The 21,348-nt window shown below is 41.1% G+C and overlaps 1 protein-coding gene across 2 annotated transcripts in view; it reads right to left on the reverse strand.

The window, feature by feature from the left end:
• Nucleotides 1-478: 478 nt before the first annotated feature.
• The window catches only part of pip5k1bb (phosphatidylinositol-4-phosphate 5-kinase, type I, beta b), a 31,928-nt gene continuing 11,058 nt past the window's right edge, over nucleotides 479-21,348 (reverse strand). For both annotated transcript variants that reach the window (XM_026320764.1, XM_026320763.2), the window contains 14 exons: nucleotides 17,515-17,619; nucleotides 17,345-17,413; nucleotides 16,474-16,604; nucleotides 13,773-13,890; nucleotides 11,771-11,923; nucleotides 11,148-11,447; nucleotides 6,782-6,984; nucleotides 6,325-6,408; nucleotides 5,455-5,503; nucleotides 5,251-5,335; nucleotides 4,548-4,706; nucleotides 3,271-3,397; nucleotides 1,336-1,459; nucleotides 479-1,153 (listed from right to left, as the gene is read on the reverse strand). In XM_026320764.1, coding sequence (XP_026176549.1) covers nucleotides 1,151-1,153; nucleotides 1,336-1,459; nucleotides 3,271-3,397; nucleotides 4,548-4,706; nucleotides 5,251-5,335; nucleotides 5,455-5,503; nucleotides 6,325-6,408; nucleotides 6,782-6,984; nucleotides 11,148-11,447; nucleotides 11,771-11,923; nucleotides 13,773-13,890; nucleotides 16,474-16,604; nucleotides 17,345-17,413 — 1,605 coding nt within the window. In that variant the 5' untranslated portion in view covers nucleotides 17,515-17,619 and the 3' untranslated portion in view covers nucleotides 479-1,150. The remainder of the gene's footprint in view (nucleotides 1,154-1,335; nucleotides 1,460-3,270; nucleotides 3,398-4,547; nucleotides 4,707-5,250; nucleotides 5,336-5,454; nucleotides 5,504-6,324; nucleotides 6,409-6,781; nucleotides 6,985-11,147; nucleotides 11,448-11,770; nucleotides 11,924-13,772; nucleotides 13,891-16,473; nucleotides 16,605-17,344; nucleotides 17,414-17,514; nucleotides 17,620-21,348) is intronic.

Below are 21,348 nucleotides of genomic sequence, written 5' to 3' on the forward strand. Positions count from 1 at the left end.
TTTTTTTTTCAGCAAATGGTAAAATGTTGAGGTTTACATCATCAACTAACGTGTTATTGTGGAATCAAACATTTAAAGTTGGATATGGTTTTGATGAAGAGGTATCAGACAGCTCCTAAGTGCCAAATGAATGTCTCACAACTTGTTGAAGAAGACACACTTATTCAGTATCAAAGAGCATCCTGAGTAAAAGCATCTTCAGTCGTGACGCAAACCTCACAAAAGTAGTAGCTACACATCAAAAATGATCTACAATGTTCCTTCATCATCTTTGTACATGTAGTATCAATGACTTACAGAGGTGTGCATCTGTAGAGTAAAAAGAGGGGGGAAAAAAGTGCATGTTCACACACCCAAATCTGTGCTTATGTCAGGTACAGTAACCCACCCACCTAAGCAACATCCTCAGAGGATTTGTTTGTTTTTTTTATACAGTAAGCATAAGCAAATGTCAAAAGTGACTTTTTATCAAGAGGGAGCGCACTGTGCCTCCGCTCTGTGCTTTGTCCAAAATCCAGTAACTGTCTTTTCTCGCATCACTTTGCAGCAGCTCTTCGCCATGGCTTCAGGTTTGTGTCGGGGCTGAACAAATAACAGCCCAGTTAGAAAAAGGTGGCCACGTCAACCACCATCACAGTCCAGGTTCAGCCTTCAGCCAGGTTTCAGAATCAAGTCTCTTCATGGGTTTTTCCTCGTCCAAGTTGGCCATGGATACAACCTGGCTTATGTCCTTCACATGAAACGGTCACATCCCTCTTCATCAGGGACAAAGAGGCCATCGTAAATTCACTGTAAACATTTCTCATCTGATCAGGAGAAAAACAAAGTGTATGGTGTGTGTGTGTGTATACGCTAAACGTTGAGCTCTCTCTGTATGAGCCATTAAATAGGATACATATGTAATGGCACTCCATTGACTCATGCTCTAAAAAGTGACAGTCTGATCACATGGTACGATATGTCACATGGTTCCTGTAGATGTGCATTACTGCATCACTTATCTTCTTTTAGTCTGTCACCCAGTGGAGAATCTCAGTCTTTTTATGTGTTGGCAATACAAGTGGCAACATGGATGTAGCAGCACGGAGGTGAAGTCAAAGGTCGATTGTCTTATGATTGGCAGGAAATGACTGTTGTGAAGCTGCTCTTTTCACTGTAGGGGAGAGCAGAGGAACAAAATATTATTAACATGGTTTTGGTGTGTTTTATAAATATGTACAAAATAAGCATTAGCAAGATAACCAATATCTGAACACCTCAAGAAAACAAAACAAGTTAGGAATTGCCAAGAATGACCCCAGTGTGACAGTGAACTGAAATGGAGAAGTGACTCACCAAGTAGACATCAAAAACAGATCCATTATCACGGTCTATGTCCACATCCATGGTGCTCTGCTCTGAAGTGAGGCAGATAGCGCTGTCCTCCAGGGTAAACGTGGAGCTGGAGGCAACGTCATCTCTGAAACAGAAAGGGATTTTTTTTTAATTTTAATCTATAAGGTAAACAATCCTGAAGGCAGGTTTAAGTAAAACACCTGTAAAAACGGTACTTTCAAAAAAAAAATCACCAAATATTAAAAGATACTTTGATGAGGCAAAGTGACTTCGGCTGAAAGGCTTGTAGTCTCACAGGAAAGTAAACTTCTTCAACATTAGCCTAAACTCATCACAATGTCAGAATCACACCCTTGTTGTATAATATATTAAAGTGTAATAATACTATAAGCTATAAAATGTAGTGGAGTAAAAGTCAAAGTATGAAGTAGCACAAAATGGAAATAGACTACTCAAGTAACCTGCAGATATCTTGAAATTGTACATAACTACAGTACTTGTGTAAATCCACTGAGTTTCTTTCCACTATATGTACAAAAAAGCATAACAATAAATACAATAATTAAATTATTCCAAGAAACTGCACACTGTAAAATTCAGCACTTTATAAATTATAAAATAAACTCAAACAAATATGTATGACAGTGAAGCTATATATCATCTGCTCCTCCAAAACACAAAACCCAAACTAAGCTTTTATCCATGCAGTCGCACGTGTTCATGTCTCTCGGAAACTGTGATGATTTAAAGGGGAACAGTGGAAAAGAAAAAACTCAAACAAAATAAAAGCAACATACCATTGTTCTTCAATAATAAAATACAGTGCACTATGAGACTGCATCACTGTGTGAATCACGTTTGTCTTTAAATGTAGCTTCCCCTTATTCAACCACCAGAGGGCAGCAGGAGAGCTGTCATAAACGTACATCAGGTGACTCCCTGATATATTCAGGAATGTGTTTCTACTTTTATGACATGTGATTGACTTCATTTGTGTCACAATGAAAGCCAGGGAGAGAAGTACATTTGGAGATATAGGTGGTTAGAAGGATACAGATCAATTAGCAGCCTGAAACATCACTGCACTAGGTGCTACAACTGTAACACACACACACACACACACACACACACACCAGTTGTCAGACAGGGATTACTGCTAGTGCATATACAGTCCCCACTGCGCCGCTTGTCCGCTTTGGTGACGGTCTTTCTGCAGCCTAGTAACACTAGGTAAGACTGTGTCAAAGCCGCCGTTTAAATATTTATGAAAACAGTTGACAGAGCAATGTCAGGGCAGCAGCAGGTGACTGATGAGGGGACAAGACTGGGCAAGTCACACAATGGAGCCTCAGAAAGGAAGCTGAACTTGACACTATTGAACAGGTGGAGAGGTGAAAGACAGAAAACACTTTGAGGACAGGAGGCAAAATGTTTTGATGCTTCTAGCGAGACGGAGAATTAAACTGGCCACACAGTGGAGAGAAGTGTGTATAAAGGCTTTCCTGCCTGAAGCAAAAAAAACAAATATGGTTTTTGTTTGTGTAGGGCATACAGGATATGCCTTCCTCCGTGTCTTGTAAATACAAGGGACCATCACTGTGTGTACAGTATGTTGTGTAGGAAGTTTATGTGCATGTGAATGTGTATTCCTATTGAATGCACATTGCCAAGTCAGATGAGTCACCTGCTCCATGACGCATGTCACTAATAAGACCGCTAGTTAGAAGAGTATAGGTGACAGTGACGTGCAGCTATGGGTGCGAGTGTTTGTGTTGGGCGTGGCAACTTCGCATGCCTTCTCCCTGCTCCTCAAGGCTGAGTTGGGTACAGTAATATTGCATCATGCTTGAAAAAGTGATGAACTAAATGAATCGACAGAGGCCTTTAATGAAAACCACGAGTAAGAGTAAAATGGACAACAAGCGGACAGCGTACCTTTCCTCTGTTTGGTTGTCCACGTTGACGAAGATGGAGGAGGTGGAGATGGTTCCCATGGAGGAGCCTCCATAGAAAGACAGGCTGGCAGGGACCAGATCAGGACGCAGGTACGAACCAAACACAGCTGAGGAGAAAACATTTGCACGATGTAACATCAGTAAAGGAACAGGTCGTGGTCATTTCATGGTTTTCCTATGTTTTCATTTGACCCTCACTGACGTCGTCTTCGCACACATTACGAGTTATGCAAGTTTTTTTTTTCCCCCCATCGGCTGATTACACATGACGTTCCCCTTTAACTGGGAAAATATACACTGACCAGCACTGACATCCAAGGCCGTGATTCTTGGAAAACTAAAAATGCACCATTAGTTAATCAATATGTATAATCCTGTTTTATATAGCTGTATTGATCAGAATGAAAAGCTGAGGAAATGATGAAGCATTATTCTTGTATCTGTTGTGCTTTCCAGTACGGACGCCAAAGTTTAAATAAGGCTAATGAAGCAGACCAGGCAGGGCGATGGGGACTTGGATTAAATAGCTCCACAAACAAAGGATCTGCTTTGTCTCCACTGAGGCTGGTTTTGTAGTAACTGAAGAGAGAAATGACTTTATAGTACGTTGCCTCAGAGCTGAGACTGTGATAGGAGAGCACTCTGGTTGTAAAGAGAATGAGAACACATGACCCATGACCCTCGTTTCTGTTCTACGCCCACAAAATTGCATCCTCTGTTGGCTAAGACGCAAAGGTTCCCGATTTATATACTGGACCTTCTGGTCCTGTGGTCAGACTGAGATCGTAAGAGACAATGAGAAGGTATGTGAAGTTACACATCTTATACACATTTCTATTTTTTTAGCAATCCTGATGGGATACTAACAACAAAGCAGCCTCTGTTTTCTTTCCATTAAGGCCAAAATATTGAATCAACCACTGGCAGTTTCCCCCTGTGGCAGTGCTGAGATGACAACATTTTTATGGCTGAATATAAGTGGCTACTTAAGGGCTTTGAAAAAGCTCCAAAGGACCACAAATACTACAAAACAAGTGAAGCTCAAATAGCAGATTAGAAATCTTTGTGCCGTGAAACTGAGGATAAAATTAAAACAGCAAGTGTATCTCTGATAAAACAGTTTATGTTTTCAGTTACACTTCTATGAACATCCATGTATGTTGTCAATTATAAATATGTTGCTGTCTCACAGCACCTATGGGAGATGGTTCCCCAGTAGCTGTCATGGTCAGAGTGAGGCAGCCATTGTTTAGGTACCTTGTCCGTCCAGACTGGCGAGGCTGCGGGCTCCTCCCAGCCTGTCCCTCCTGTCCTCCTTGTTCCTCTCATCTGCTTGCGACGAGAGGATCTCCTGAGAGGACGACTTCAGAGCTTGGATGGAATTGCGAGTCCTCTTTGAAGGGGAGTATCGAATTGCTGCAGCACAAAAAAAAAAAAAAAAAAAGAGCATGTGAGTCATGAAAAGAAAATAAATGAGAGAAGAAAAATATTCTGCAGAGCCAGAAGGAGTTTTAGAGGAGAAGATAATTGGGAGAGGGACGGGGGGTGGGAGAATGAGTCAATTATGGTGATTGAAGCAACGTTAACACAAACAAAACATCAGTAAAGTTATTAAAAAGTTAAAACACACTAATGATTATTCTGCCTCCAGACAGCACATGTAATGAAGGCCTTCCCTGTCACCGCCCTCTGGCGATATTTTCACCCTCTAACTATGCAAGACATTATCAGTCGAAAAAAAGGAAGGGCAATACAGGGAAATAATATTCCAGTTAATGTTTCAAGAAATGAGTTACCAGTTTACTAACAATGTAACAGTGACACACAAATGCCCAGAGAAGAATCACTCTTCATATCAGGCCAGGATTTCCCATTTCCCACTTCCCATTACTTCCCCTTTCCCTTTGTTAATTTGCCACATGAGACATCACGTGCGTGACCACGATCAGCCTCGACTTACGCTGAGTCTTCCTGAAGACCCGCGTGTTCATGAACTTGAGGAAGCGGCTGGCATAAAACCCGGGCCGGTGCACAGAAACAGAGTCCTGCAGGCAGACAGAAAATTCCAGACCTTTATCAGACAGTAGACCAAAGAGCAGGTGAACATATAAAAGGCCCATTCATGAAAACGGCAGTGTCAGATTTGAGCAAGCTATTAACTTACGCCATCGTACACCAGGGCTTTCCATGAGTGTTCCAACTTCTTAATGAACCTGAGGAGAAACAAAACAAGAAGAAGCCTTGTCACAAACATAAGCACTTACACAACAGCTTCCGCTTTATACTGGGTCAAACATGAGATGCTTCCCCTGATAAAATAAAGGTTACTTCCTATAGTTTGGGCAGGAGATGATTCAGTTTTTTTGTGATCTAATGTTTAGAGTTTAAGGTTCGCTTTGAGCGAGGAAAGAAAAGAAAAATCTGGCAGGATAAATAGATAAATTGGGCCTATTCGTCCTTCCTCCCTGACCTGATCTCACCCAGCCCACTGTGTGAGCAACTGATGCCTCAACCAACCGGGCTGACAAGGATTTATGCTATTCTTTCAAATGGCCACAAGTATGAAAAGCTAATGAGTCAAACGGCTTTCTCCTCTCCTTACCTAACTCTCTTCCTCTTGGGACAAAAAAAAAAAAAAGAAAAATCAATGTGTAAATAATGAAGATTGACTGCTGTGTTCGCTGAGATGCTGGGTAGAGGAAAGTATGGTAAAGTGACTTATTGCTTTTTCCATTAATGCAGGTTGCTACTTCAACATCAGATGGTCTTGTCATACAGGAAGCATCAGTAGAAAGAATCACGCCAGGCTGTCTCACTGAATCTGTAAGTCTTTCTGCACATTCCCTTCAAAATGTCACGTCTCTATTGGTTGTTCCTGAGGCAAGTTTCTTACGAGTTACTTATAGAAACTCATACCATTTAACTCTGACAGCATGAGCTGCAGAAAATGTCTAACAGTATAATGTGTTTTTCCATTCAGGACAAATAAAAAGCACCAGTGTTATGAATAAATAAAATGAGAGCAGATTTGTACCTGTATGACTGTAGAATATCTATGAGACCCAGGAAGATGAGCAGCTTCTCATCTTTGTGTGTTTTGGCGGGGATGCCACCCATCCTAAAACGGAGTAAAAACACACACCAGCAGTCAGGGAACAGCTATTGTTGTTCTTCTTCAGTGCCTGAAGCGCTGTTCAAATAAAGGCAATGCACCTCCACACGTTTACCAGTGTTTGTAAAAGAGGCACTTAACGTTATTTACATTCACGTGTATTGCTGTAAATATGCGTAACAGTGACTGTGTTAGTGTTTGTGTGCTGTAGCTATGGTTATATGAGAGCCTGACTGTGTGTACACTGTGTGTGTCCTCTGGGAGGTATGAGCATGGTTGTATAAGCGTGTCTGTGAGAGAAAAGGTGGAGATTGCGAGACAGAAGCAGAGAGTGAGTGTGTGCGTGTGTGTGTGTTTTCTCCCCACTGAGCAGACTCACGTGTCATCTGTGGTGAGGACTTCAGCAGCCTTGCCGTCTCCCTGGATGGACTCCATGGCGGTGGAGTAAAGGACCCTCTGACACACAGGTCTCCTCCCGTCCCCCCCGGCCTGGCCCTGCTCACCGCCCTCTCTGTGACTCTGATCCAGGACATGCACACCAAGCAGCAGACTGTAGTCCATGATCTTAAAACTCTCCAGCACCTATGACAAGTTAGAAGAAATACTGAGTCCAGTGATCATTAAGGTTACAAGCTGCATTTTTAAAATCAGGCTATTTCACATGTTTATGTTTGAGCACTGGATTCTCCAGGATTCACGTGGAGCGGATGCTTCATTGTCAGCTCTTGGATGGTAATTACTGTGAAAAACATAAACTAATACACTTCAGTGCCTCAAAGACCCTAAGGCGAGCAAAAGGAAATCCTAGTTTAAACCAGTTTTGAGCTAAATAAACAAGGTGTTTTGACGCAGTTATCTAAGTCTTACACAGTGACCTGCCTGAGGAGCCGTTCGACCAGTTTCACTAAGACTTTCAACGCAAGGGTAGAGAGAGAGAGGCTGGGATTAGCGTCAGTGCCTGGTACCTAGGATTATCTTATGACCAAGACTAAGGGGAAAAAAAAAAAAAAGTTATTGCACTGGTTCCGGACATTAAGTTATTCACATGACTATTTATGTTTATAATTCAATATTCAATCCATTCAGTTCCCTTAAATCAGAAATTGAATATTAAAAATTCATGTGACTCTCATCAAAAGTGAGACTGATATAAAATGTATCATCATAGGATTAAAAGCAATAGAAAGACCAGTACCCCAAAGAAAACATCCATGGTTTTCTGAGAACATGAGAGCAATAATGTTTGATATTTGACCTCCAACTTCCTCCTCTTTTTCTCTAGATAATCTATTTTCAGTGAGAGATCAAAGAAGATATTATTCGTGTTAGTTTTAAATCCAGCTGGCCTCTGCAATGAAAAACTGATGTCTGAAGTCATAGTTGGGCACATTCATACACACGCGTGAAAACACACAAACACAAAATAGACTTAATGACTGACTCGAGCGAACACTGAGGCTTTTGTCTGAGCTTTGCCTCTTCCATATGCACAATTTGCATCCCTTCACTGTAACTCCCCCGGCCTATTCAAGCAGCAGCCATTTTGAATAGAGCCACGCACACCAGGCTGCCTACAGAAGGCCATCACTGTGTGCCCCGGCCCCAGCTTTCCCAAGCAAACAATCAACCCATCGCACCAGAACGAAAACAGCAGCATTTCTGTGGTTGTTTGTGTGAAGGATTTTTCTTTGGGTTCTTTAAAAATACCATTTATACGTGAGCACGGTAAAATATGAGTGTGTGAAGTGGAAAACTGCTGATCTTTAAAAGCTTAGAAGTGTTTGCCTCTCTCTCCTCTGGGACAACCTGCCCTCTGCTCTCATTTCAAACACAGCTCTGTTTCCTCGCTGCGAGTGGGAAATCCTAATCCTAAAACTCCTGCAGGAAGTGAGCTCTGTCACGGCATCATCAACAAATACATGATGTGTCTCTGTGTATTCTGCCCAGTAGCACTCCGCCAGCCATTCATCTCTGTGCCACTAGGGCTGTAGAGCTCCTGACAGTGCTGGCTCTTGTGCCCCCACTTTGCAGTGACACCAATACACTGCGAGCTTTCTTGCTGTAAGTCTGAGTCTTTCTGCTGAAAATACAGAACACAGAGCCTCTCACACTTCTTTTTGGCCCAGCTGTATCACTGGCACTGGGTATACACTAACTCTGAGTCTAGTTATATTCACGGATGTTTTTGCCTAAAATATGAATCTATAATTCATGACCCATTGGTAGATTGTCATCTCTTTTCATCTAATGTTCCTTATAAAACTTGCTTGAAAAACAAATTCTTTTTTCTTGTAAGAACTGTAACGATATAATTTAAAAACAATTTAAGTGTCATTCATTTATGCCCTCTGTGTCTCTGTGAAATCCAACTCCTCCAGCCAGCGTACTGTGATACGAGACTGTGAATTTAATTATGCTCTTTAATAACTTAATCATTTCATATTGCAGACAGGTAATTAGTCAGAAACTATTTAATCATCAAATAATTTGAATAAAAATGGCAGAAGGTTCTCAAATTCAAACATTTTTACTCTTTTACTTTATGATGTTAAATTTTAATATCTTTGGCTTTCAGCTATAACAGACACTGAACACATCATCGTGGGCTCTGGGAACTTGTGATTATTATTCACTATTGACATTATTTACTATTTGCAATTAAACTTGATTTAAAAAACACTGACATCATCCTCAGCATCACTGTAATGCAACATAACGTGATGCTCTTCTATCTCCTACAAATTACAGACATGAGGATACAAACGTACAGTCACTGCACATTAAATACTTACTGCCTCACTCTCTTTGTACAGTGGAGTTCAACATGAATTGTTAATGCCCTGTGTTGTTTTGGCACTTGGCGAGTATCAGGGGAGCTGCAGAGTAATGGAGAGGGGGAGACTTAAAAGGAAGAGAGTGTACCCTGCATTTTCCCAACAAGTGTCCCACATAGCAGAAATATCTGATTCACTCAAACGCATTCCTCATACTCCTCTTCCTCTCAACACTCCGTTTTCAGCTTCAATTCAACTCTGACTCCCCACATTCCTATGAAATAAAAAAAAAAAACAAAATCATAGCACTCCAAGCTCTGGAAAAATACCAAAAATCTATTTTTCCAGAAGCCTCACAACATGTACAGTCATAGGATAACAAGCCCCTTCTGCTTCCTTGTTGCCTCCACACCCCTCACCCCCTGTTGCTTGGCTTCAGTCGACCCCTCCTCTGTGTTTTAGTCCACAGCCTCTCCTGGGGTGACAGGGTTAGCTGCTTACTCATGGAAATAGACAGAGATTCTGCTTAGAGGGCACTTTGCTTCCCGCTCTGGAGGCAAATGCAGGAAGCCATGACAATAACAAACCCTGCAGCACCACTTCTCTAACAGCTGCTGTTCAACAGAGTCGCACATAAACATCACGCTACATACGTATATACATACAAGATGTGGAAGACATAGGCCTGTACATGCACACAAGTGTGCGTGCTGCCAGGTTGAACATTAAGGAAGCAGTGACTTAGCGAGGCAGGAGGGTGTCATTCTGGCTGTAATCTGCTTAAGAAAACATTAGAAAGAAAACACAGAAAGTCAGCCTATTGGTTAATGATAATGAGAAGGGCCTCATACGTGTGTGCATGTGTGTGTGTGCGTGTGTGTGTGTGTGTGTGTGTGTGTGGAGGGGGGTGGGGGGTGGATTTGAGTGCAGCGCCACTTCCTATTTATGAAAATGTTGGTTGGGAGGAGATCAACTTGATGTTCATCAGAATGAACACAAGACCACAAGGTCACAAGACCCAGGTCAGTCCAAAAACCTGTGATAGCGATGCTGCTTGGTTTTAAAAGGTGGGAAAGCAACAGCGTTCCACACCTGTTTACACACGTTTCCAAGAAGGATATTCGACTTTCCCAAAAGAGCAAAACTAAACCACAAACAGTTCTATTATTAAAAAGATTACAATTTCACAATGACTGTTTTACTGTAAACATTATTTACCATTAACTAATTGGTCTTAACTGTTCAATAAACTTTAAAAAAGGTCCAGATTATGCCCCAAATAGGCAATAATAGGTTTAATATTACAACAGAACATAAAACAGAGTTTTTGTTTAAGAGGGTCTTTGAATTCCTAGCTACTGTAAACAAGAGCTGTCTTTGAGTTTATGGAAATGTCATATACTGTAGATAGATAAGGTATGAAGTTTCAGATAACAAATAGAGTGTCACTGTTTTCTTCTAAAGGCAGGGATATAATGGTGGATCCCCAGAGCACAGACAGTCTCCTGGCCTGCGTCTTAAAACAGAGAAGAATGCAAACCTTTAGGCTGGAAGACTAACTTTGGATCGGGCCCAGATTCTCTCACGCAACCAGGATCATGTCTTAATCACGTTCAGTGTTTGGAGAGCTGTCACATACTGAAACATAGCAGTGCAGAGCAGGGAGAACAGAGCCCAGGGCAAAATGAGAGCTCAGACTGAACACGCAGTAGAAATGCATTGCAGTCCTTTTGGCAAACACATGGAAAATTCTCTTTTTGAAACATCATCATCATGTTTTAGCGAATTTGACAACAAGAATTTAACAGAAATATCCTTTTGAATGAAACAACAAGGAAACGTGATACTAGAAATCCTTCTTTTGCTGCACAGCTTGATTTAAGGTCATACCGGTGACTTTACTGTTTTGTGTGCATTACCACGCTCGAACAAAATGACTCTCTACATACTTCTAAAAAAGAAATCACCTACCCGACAGTCTCTCTGCAGAGTTTTCATTAGGTTGTTGTAGGTCTCTGCATCAAAGTAAAGCCCTTCCTCATGCATGTCCTGGAAGTCCAGGTCTTTGTAGGTTGGACAGCCCTTCTCTCTCTCTTTCCTGGATGCCCGTCTCTTGTAGGTAGATCCCTTCAGGTCATATTTGTAGTGCATCTTGACAGACCGAGGCAGCACATTGTTCATCACCACCAGTCGGATGTTGATGCCCCCGGACTGGATACAGTACAGGCCGTAAAACTTCGGTAGCAGCGTACGTGGGTTCTGGTTCAAGTTCTGTGAAAGACAGTATGGTGTCAGATTGGAGTGAAAAGCCTCAGTATGGACAAATGTAATTTCTTAGTAAACTTCTTTACACAGAACAAATGGCTTGGTTCCTAATTCATAAAAGGCCACATCACGTTGCAAATATTCTGATAAGTTTTCAGGTATTACTCCCCTGAACTGAAGCACTTTTCAGTCTGATGGTGCCACTAAATCTCATTTATCCTTCTTAAGTATCTGATCTCATTGATCTCAATTCAACACTCAAAAATTGATTTTTTTTTTCTACCTCAACAGATACTGGAAGCTTCATGTAGTGACACCAAATGTCTTACCATATAGTATCCAGGGAGCAGCCTCTGGAGAAACTTGGCCTCCTTGTGCTGGACAGTTTTAATGATGAACTCATCATCACTGGTTAAGTAGAAGAGAGAGCCGCTGGCCCCCGGGTTGGCCAGCTCAATCAAAGGCTCATTGACCAGGGAATACTGAGGAGGAAAAAAAAGAAGAAAAAAAAAACCATAAACAAATCAGTTCAAGCTTTCACATGAAACAGAGGTGGAGGTGCAGGAAAACAGCTACACTTGGAACATATCCAACCAAAAACACCTCTGAGGATATAAACTACTACACAGAACGAAATGAAAAGACTATTCAATGTTTATATGGAAAACCTGACTTAAACAAAGATGCTACACCGAGACATTTTTGTTGATTTAGTGCTGGAAGAAGGAAATAGACTCCGCTGCCCTTAAGGTATGTATAGAGTTTAAGTGCTGTGGGGTTGAGGTCGTGACTCTGTGCAGGCCTGTCGACTGTTTTCAGATCAAACACAGAAGGATTTCTCAATGAATCTGACTCTGTGCGTGGGGGCGCTGTGAAACGGTAAGGTCATCATTGCTGTACCGATGGCAGTGAAAGCAAGGCTCATTCTACATCAGACATCAGCACATGTTTGTGCTGCATCTCAAAAAAACCACCAGAACAGATTGCGAGCCTTCGTCCAAACGTGGCAATCAACGTGTGAGGGAGAGTCTGTGAGAGCGGCAGACTGTGGAGCCATGTTAGGTCTCTAGGTGTTAATCAGTGCGTTATGAAAGCAACATGTTCAGAGCGGAGAAACACTGGAGGCATCCGCTCTCCCTCTCCAGAGACTCCTACACTGATGGCCGCCTGCGGTAACTTTGAGTCGCCATTGCCAGCACAAACACATCCGCAGTTCATTGCATTTGCATCCAGGATACTACGTGTGTGTGTTCTCTTAATTAATTAGACTCACACTGTGCGGCCTCTGTCTGAATGAATTCATCATCACCTCAAAGACGTCAATCACAAGGTCATCCTCTAAGCTGCTTTGCTTTATGCCATCCTCCTCCTGCTGCCTCAAAGTCACATTTCACCTCTGTGCCTCCTCCACAGCCTTTTGTCTTTCACTTATGCAGAAACTAATTTGGCATTAAAAAACAAGAATGCAGCTGGTTGGTTTTTTTAAAGACTTGGAGTTGGTCAGAAAATAGAAAAACAACATCATAACGTGATGAGATTATACAAAGTCACATTTTGTTCCAAGCAAAAAATGTACATGTAGCACAGAAATGATTATGGCAATAATATATACTGCGGTAAGCAGCAAATTCAATTAGCATACAGCATGTAGATCACGAGGCATAATCAAAACAGCGTTTAAACACGTCCTGTGAGGGATGTTAGACACCCAAGGGTTTAGTCAGTGAATATTTTCACAGACGCATGTATAAATAGGAAAACAAGCCAGAAAAACATCAGTCGCCAAAATGCTTCTGATGAAAAAGTCATTCAGAATCATATCAAACACGTTACTCTTTTCTTCTGCTTCTCTTTCTCTGTGTGTGTGTGTGTGTGTCTTTCATTCTGCTGGGAAATCACAGAATCATGGGAGCTGATTAATGTTGTTATAATATTAAGGGCACGCTCCATTACCTCAGTAGTTACTTCCAATATCTCCAGCACCCCAGTGTTTTGGTAAACATCGTCCCTTTCCGTCTTGCCTCCCACCCACTACTCAGAGTCACATGGGATTCTTTCACAATTAAATAAGCACTGAGGTGGCAATAATTAAAAGAAAGATTCGACAATTTTGGGACACGTGCCTATTTCATTTGGTGTTTCATTACTTTACTTTTTCAGTACTGTATGGATGATTGATTTGACCTTTAAAAAGTCCTACCCATTCCTGCAGCTGCATGAAAATGAGGAAGAAGTTAGAAACAGCGGGAGTGAACTTTGAGGATTACATGTTCACATAATCATGTGCATGTGAATCAAATAATGATGAGGGGAGCCAGGTTTTAGTCTTACCAGGTAGTCGTCTGGTTTTATGCCGAACAGATCCCTGAAGTAGCGGAAGGCCAGCGGGGCGTAGGTCTTGAAGCGAAAGTCAGGATAGTGATGTGCAGGAGTTAAGTTGCTTCCTTCACTGGGATGTGAAATGAATAAACCAAACCCCGCCCCACCAGGAAACAAAAGCATATAATAGTAAATACATTTAAGATCAGATAAATGAATGAGACAAACAACAAAGGGACGATGAGCCCTAACAGCTGATACTTGTGCCTGTGTATCTAGTAGCCTACTGATGTTTGTGAGCCTGCACTTCTAAGGTGCTTCACCGGTGCCTCAGTAAAGATTCCCAGATTTTTGTAGAGACTACTGGCCCGTATAGAGTTCTTCACCTGGAGACTTAAAATGGCTCTGATTACTGCATTGCTAAACAATACCAAACAACACATGAGCCGTGACTCTGAGGGGGAGAAATTGAATAGCAAATAGGTAGAAACAAAAAAAACAAAAGACGCATACACACAGTAACCTACATTTGTTGTTGTCCTGACTGTGAGACATTCTCAGATGGGCTTTGACAAAAGACTGACCGTGTTTTGTAACTAACCTAATCTGCGTCCCAGAGGAACTCCATGACATCCAATAAGGCTGAGTGTTTCATCAAATAAAATCTCACTGGAATCAAGTTTGTTGACTCTAAATCCACAAGTAGGTTAATAAAGGTCTTTGTTTTTCAGGGCACCTCGAAATCCAGTTAATATTCTGAGAGCTTTGGTGGTTTTCTGGGTATAAAGGCTACTGTGTTCATGTTGTTGTTTTGTGCTTGGTGCTATACTTGGTAACTGGATGCAGGTTGTGATGTGAAACACTATACCTGTGATTACTCTACAATGAAATTTGACTGCTCTGTTTAGTGTGGGATGGCAACAACAATTATCTGTCATGATTGACTTTCCATGATGGTTAGGGTACACCTCACCTGGAAACCATTAAACAACACACAGGACCTGGAAATGTTCTGTGCAATCTAATCACAGAGCCATCTTTGCGTGCATCTGTCAGAGATGCATGCAGTGAGAGACAAAAAAAAAAAACAAAACAAAACTCGTTGTGCACGTGGGAGTCAAAGTGATCTGCGATATCTCCAGTCTCCAAAACTAGACTGACAGGACAAACATTAAAAATCCTCCAGAGAGGAAGAGCAGGAGGAGAGAGAGTGGTGAGAGATAGGAGGCAATGAAAACATCTGAGAGCTGTCTCCATCACTTAGCCTTTCTAAGGACACTCTATCAGTGAAACAAAGGGGAGCTGCTTGTTTGTGTGCGGTATTACATAACAGAACATTAAATAAAGCAAGGAATCACCAGGAAAATGGTTATGTCATATATTATTTATGTCATCCATCTTCCTTCACACTAAGTTTTTTTGTTCTGACTTGTATAATTTTCTCTTTTTTCCCTAATCGTTCCACCTTGACTTTATTTTATTTTATTTTTTTATTTATCAGGGCTTTCATAGTGAAAAGCTGAAAAAAAACCTACAATATACATTTCATTTAACCATTATATGTGGAGGCCGCAGATACTGAATGATTTAACAAACACACCATAAACTATTAGTATTTGGTATTTCCCTGTCTCAACAAGCTACGGCAGGTTTTTAACACTCATCTCTCTAGGGCAAACAATAAACCCAGTAATGTTTGGCTGTTGCTGGGAAGCAGTATGGTAAAAGGTCAGTGTGCATGCCAAGACTGGGTTTGCATAAACCATACTGAGTTTGCATATCCTGGTGCAGCTTCTCAAAGGTAAACCACAAAGCATTGTACTGGCTGGCAAGGCACTAATTCTCTTCCTGAAGCTGCACAATTAAAGACGTCTTGGATGATGCATAAAGTTCGCAGGAAAACAGCCGGTAAACAGTTCGCGTGTCATTTATTGTTTGTTTTTTTTTTTTTAATACATCTATGTATGTTTTTCTAGCTATTACATAACACATTAGATACTTTTTAAATTTAAAAAGTATCTATTAGTACAGTAAATATCAAATGTTGACTGTGACATTTCCATAAATAGTAAAAGTAGATTATGATATGTGTCTGTGAATCGACTGTGTATTTATGTATGTATTAATACACAAGTCACACTGCCAAAGAAATCCTGGGCCTGGTTTGGATTTTAAAAATGCTTCTTTCCGCTGATGATGGAATTGTGAGGACGCCCTGAGATGAAGGACCAGCCACACACTAGAAGTATGTTTTGCGCCGTGGCATTAAGAGGCACACAATAAGCTGATTTCACAGTTCTTGGCAGAATAATCCACTAGAGTAGTTTTATCCCTGCATCATGCCTTAGAGTAGCAAAATTTGCTTTGTTCATAAATTATGATGGTGGCCATTTGTGGTGGTAGTATAAATTCTTTGCACTTGACGCCCAACAGATGCAGTTTCCATTGAGCATGATTAATAATAGATTTCAATGTTTTTAATACAAGAGCCAGACATATAATATTTGAGTGGGGAGACTTTCCATTCATTGACTTTGCAGAGTCAGGAAACTGTTGTAGCCAAAAAGCAGCCTGTTACCTCCTACACCTCATCTGTTTTTATGAGGCAGATCTCGGCTTCACCAGCTCTATGAGATGTCTTGCCGTTATACAGGAGTTTCTCTATCTAAGTATGATCATGTGTCTGCATGGGTTGTCACCGTGTAGCACTGACCTGGGCAGAAAGACACTCTCCACCACATAGAAGTCTTGCATAAGCACATCTCTGTCAGGCTTAGAGGTGAGGTTACCCACTGTATAGCCAATACCGAGCTGAATAGCCCCCTTCAAGGCTGATGACGTGGTCTAGATGGAAAAACAGAAGAAAAAAACCCCCATCACATTAGCCTGTCTGCTGTATGGTGCACTGTCACTGCTATCCCCATTACATTCACTACTTGACTTAAATACTAAGAAATAGTAACCCCTGCAATTTGAGTTATTATTTTAGTCAAAAAAGTATTTGCGGAGTAATATTTACTTTAGGTGCTCATAAGGTAGGTGCTTGTAAGTTAGTCACTATTTTGTGACACAGCAGACGATACCAAAATCAGAAAAACAGTCCATGCATTTTCTGTATATTACAATATTACAGTATAATTTCCAGGCAAATACTCAAAAGAACTCAAAATAGTTCTTGCAGACTGGAACACAAACATACCAGTACTAGTACTATTGCTGCCACCACAAAAGGACCTTTGATCAGTTTTTAGTGACTGAACAGTGGTAGCTGCTGTGGAAAGCATGGTAATGGTGACTAAAGAAATGCTGCCATAAGCAGTGATGTCTAAAGTCAAAAAAAAAAAAAAAAAAAAAAGAAACGAAAGAAAATGTGTGTGACCAGCACTTGACTGATGTCTGGCAGTGAGCCCTGGCAAGGGTCAGGACATTATGTGCTCTAGAAGGACATTTACAAGGACTCATGTGACTCAGAAGTAAAGGCCTTTTTATACTTAGAATAAATATTATGGCAGTAAGTTCATACTCATCATGAGAGGAAAATAAACCAAACACTGAGGCTCTTGTATGAGTAGTTCAACTTTTACCTTCTTATATGTTTTCTCTCTGCTTGTGCTCCACGACCCTCCAATCCCATTTTCTGTTGTGGTTGACATCTGAAAGAGATGCAGTAAATGCAGTGAAGGACAAAGCGTAAAGCTAAAAGATCACGTTTAATAGCTTAAAAACTCTCAAGAAGTCAAAAGCATCCACTTACTTTGCTTAACAAAAAGCTTTGCCCCAACAAACAGCAATTATGGTGACATTTCTTAATTGTCAGGCTGAATAATCATCAAGAGGTTTGGATCTGTCACAGGACCTTCTGCAAGAGAACAGACACACACACATACTGTCACACATTAAACAAAATGGCAAAAAAACAGAGCAGCCTCAACATGAAAAAAAAAAACTCTAAAGTTAAGATGTGACAAACTGAGGACGAGACTGTACATGTCCACCAGCAACAATTCCTTAATTATCTGCAATGCATTATCTATACTGTTTATTACTATCCAAGGTCAGTGGGGGCCAGAGCCAATCCCAGCTGAAATTGGGCCCTGTGGTGGGCTGGCAATCTGTCCAGAAATGCCTATAAGCAATTTAGAGTCACCAGTCAATCCAACTCCAGCCTGCATGTGTTTGGACTGTGGGAGGAAGTCAGAGTACTGGGCGAGAATCCACACAGGCATGGGGAGAACATGCAAACTCCACACAGAAAGACCCTGACTGGAGCAGGGTTTGAACCCATATGACACTTTTCAACATACAGCTTCTCCTCTTCATGTGAGGCTTCATGTGCATGTTGGATAAATAACTCTCCATGCAGAGCACAGCTATGAAGAGTGTGTGTGTGAATAAGGTGTAGCCCTGGAACTAAAAGTTGGTGCTGACCAGTTCACAGCACAACCAAGTCCAGTCTGGCTCATTTTCTCACGATTTTAAACTTCTCCCATTATGCCTTTTAAATTCCTTCAGTCACTTCAGTGTTACATAATTCAGTGAAACTGAAATAACTCAGCATGGCTCTTCTAGAGACACAGAGGGGAAAGTGAGGATAAGAACCTTAACAGGAACAAATTGGCAAAATTTGAACTTTTCTTTTTTTTTTTTTTTAATAAGGGGTAGTGAGTCTGCAACCACTGCACTTTCTGCATATAAATGCACCTGCAGGTCTCAGAGTTTTGAATATTACACAATGTCTTATTGCCTCGTTATTGCATGCTGCGCCATGTTGTCCAAACACCTGCTCTCTTACCAGAAACCCTATTCCCATCAAGTCTATTTACCATAAGGGAAAACTTAACACTATGCAATGTAACATTTATTTTGAAAGTTTCACTACTAGCTACAATAATAAAATGATGTCACAGGGTATCTTTCTGGCATGTCAAAAAATAGACTTCAAAGGGACAGTTGCATCTTTACATGAATAGATGTTCACACACACACAAACTGATTCAGATATTAGAAGAATGAAAGAGACACTAAGCTCTTATCTCCACACTGGGTCCTTATCAACGCACCAGTTCTTTTGTTGCTATAAACACAGACACAACACCAGTACAGATAAATTAAGGCCAGAAGCACAACTCCCAGCAACAGCTGTTTGCCCTTGTTTAGGTCTCTTTTACTTTAAATAATATCATGCACTTTTCTCAAGAAGCAACACAAGCACGAATGCTCACTCAAAATTTGTCTGAGTCAGTCTGAGTAGACAAAAAAAAAAAAACAAAAACAAAAATAAAATTATGTCAGCTGTATGACAGGAACTGAGGCAAAAGTCACCTGCAAAACAAAACCTGCATCACTAGAAATGAACCTGAGTAATGATGTGTTGATCGACCTGAGCCATCATACTATGAATGACTATATGCTCTAAACCTGAGGAATGTTAATAGGCCTGACCTGAGTGTCACTCTAAACTCTCTCTCTCTCTCTCTCTCTCTCACCTGACCCCCCAACCCAGTCGGTGCTCTAACAGACTGTTTCCAGAACAATTCATGAGAGGCCCACAGCTGCAGTGAACAACAGCAGATCTGTTGTTCAACAGAAAGAGGCTGACACGTGGATGAAAATGGATGGATGATCCTCATCAGCCATGTCTTACCACTGTCATACACTCCCATTTGCAAATGCAATTGGCATACAGGAGTAATACAAAGAAAACAAGACAGCATGTGTACAGTACACTGTTCCAAGTGCCGTATGTTAAACAAGACCTTGTAAATCACAATTACGGCACATTACTGTAGGCTACAAATTTCTGGAGGTTTGGTGGTCTGGATGAGAACCAAATAAGTAAAGGATATACCTGATCAATAAATAGGACAGTCTGTACTAGGATTTAAATTATGTTTTTCTGTCCCTTAATATAAAAACTTGATACATGGTAAAACTGTGTCACTCTGTCTCAACAACAAGGAAAATCTGCTCTAGCTCGGTCTCCATTACACACAGTTAAAAAAAAACAAAGGAAAATAGGTAAACGGGGAAATGGAAAGACAGGTCAAAAAAGCTTTACATATTTACTGTACCTGCTGTTGTCCTCAGTCTCCCTGTTCTGACAACTTTCTTCACGCTCATCCACAAACCTTTGTCAGAAACTCTACCACCCTTCAAACAAACATACTTGAGTCCAGATCAAACACTGGCTCTCATGCCATATCTCCTCCACGGTTTCAAGGATATTATCACGGGTGCCAGTCAGCCTCTGTGGAAATCAAATAACCACATTAGCAGCCAAGCAGTCCTTGGCAAGGAAAATATGTTGCTAAGAGCAGACAGGGGCAGTCTGTTACAAAGGAAATGCAGCTCTAACACGTCTGAACTGTCAAAAAGTCTAACAGTGTGAAAGAGTGTTCCCTCACTGTTCCCAGCAAGCAAAGCAGTGATGATACTAATAATGAAGACAGGAACTGAGCAGATCTGTCGACACATCACCAGCCACCATACACACTTGTTGCAGAAATGATACCATGCATAATTTAAAATGGTGATGTATTTATTTATGTGAGATGGACCTGATTCTTTACAGTAAGTGAAAAACTGGAACACTAATTCTCCAATGGCACCGGGGCTGAGACGTAATCAGTCACTAGGACACAGACGCTACACACAGGTTCCTTTTTGTTCTGCTTTGCTTCAGTCCCCAGATACTATTGGATTACTGCAGCATACTGGAGACATAATGGAGAATCAATAGCAGACTAGCAATGCAGAACACTAACGAGTGGTCTGCCAGGCTTTCGTGACCTTCACAATCACCAACTGAGATAGTTGTTAGATAAGCACAGATATCTGGATTTGGATGGATACAATCAAGAAAATGCATTTGCAGTCAGCTTAGCTTGTCCTACAGGGGATCTGCTTCATCAACTTAACTACTCTGATCCCTAACTACAGCTTACAGAAACTCCTCCCAAGCAAAAGTTAACTCACAATACCTCTTTTCAGAGAAATACACCGAAATAAAGTGCTTATTCACGTATTAAATATAATAATTTTAACTACTGGATACCCCGAAGCTGTATGTGGGCGGTAGTCGTGTTTTGTGTAAACACTTGTTCACTATTTTGTGCGTCTGTGTGCTTACATAATTGGCTTAGTTACCCCAACCATAGAAAACAGTTACTTTTGTGAAATGTGTCATTTTCTGTCATGAATCATGTGGCTGGAAAACAAACATTTAATATGCAAGCTTCTTTCTGCCAGTCAAGCAGAAATGATCAGCCCTAAAAAGGTCATAAAAAAAGAAATGATACTGTTTGTAGTTCTCCACCATCTCATAAACACTCAGATTTATCTGTTGGCTGTTGAATGAATGACAAACACAGAAGCTTGGTAGAGGGCAGACAGGAATATTCTTTATGAAATGTTCAGTCAAACTGAAATATATGTTCTTCAATCCTAAAGATACACGATCAAAAATCAGATGCTCTGCTCTGGTTCAGTACAAACATACGATGGCCTTGACACAGACACACACACACACACAGACACACGCACGCGCACACACACACACACACACACACACACACACACACACACACAC

This window comes from Mastacembelus armatus, chromosome 9 (genome assembly GCF_900324485.2).
Source record: "Mastacembelus armatus chromosome 9, fMasArm1.2, whole genome shotgun sequence".
In the NCBI taxonomy this organism is placed as follows: Eukaryota; Metazoa; Chordata; class Actinopteri; order Synbranchiformes; family Mastacembelidae; genus Mastacembelus; species Mastacembelus armatus.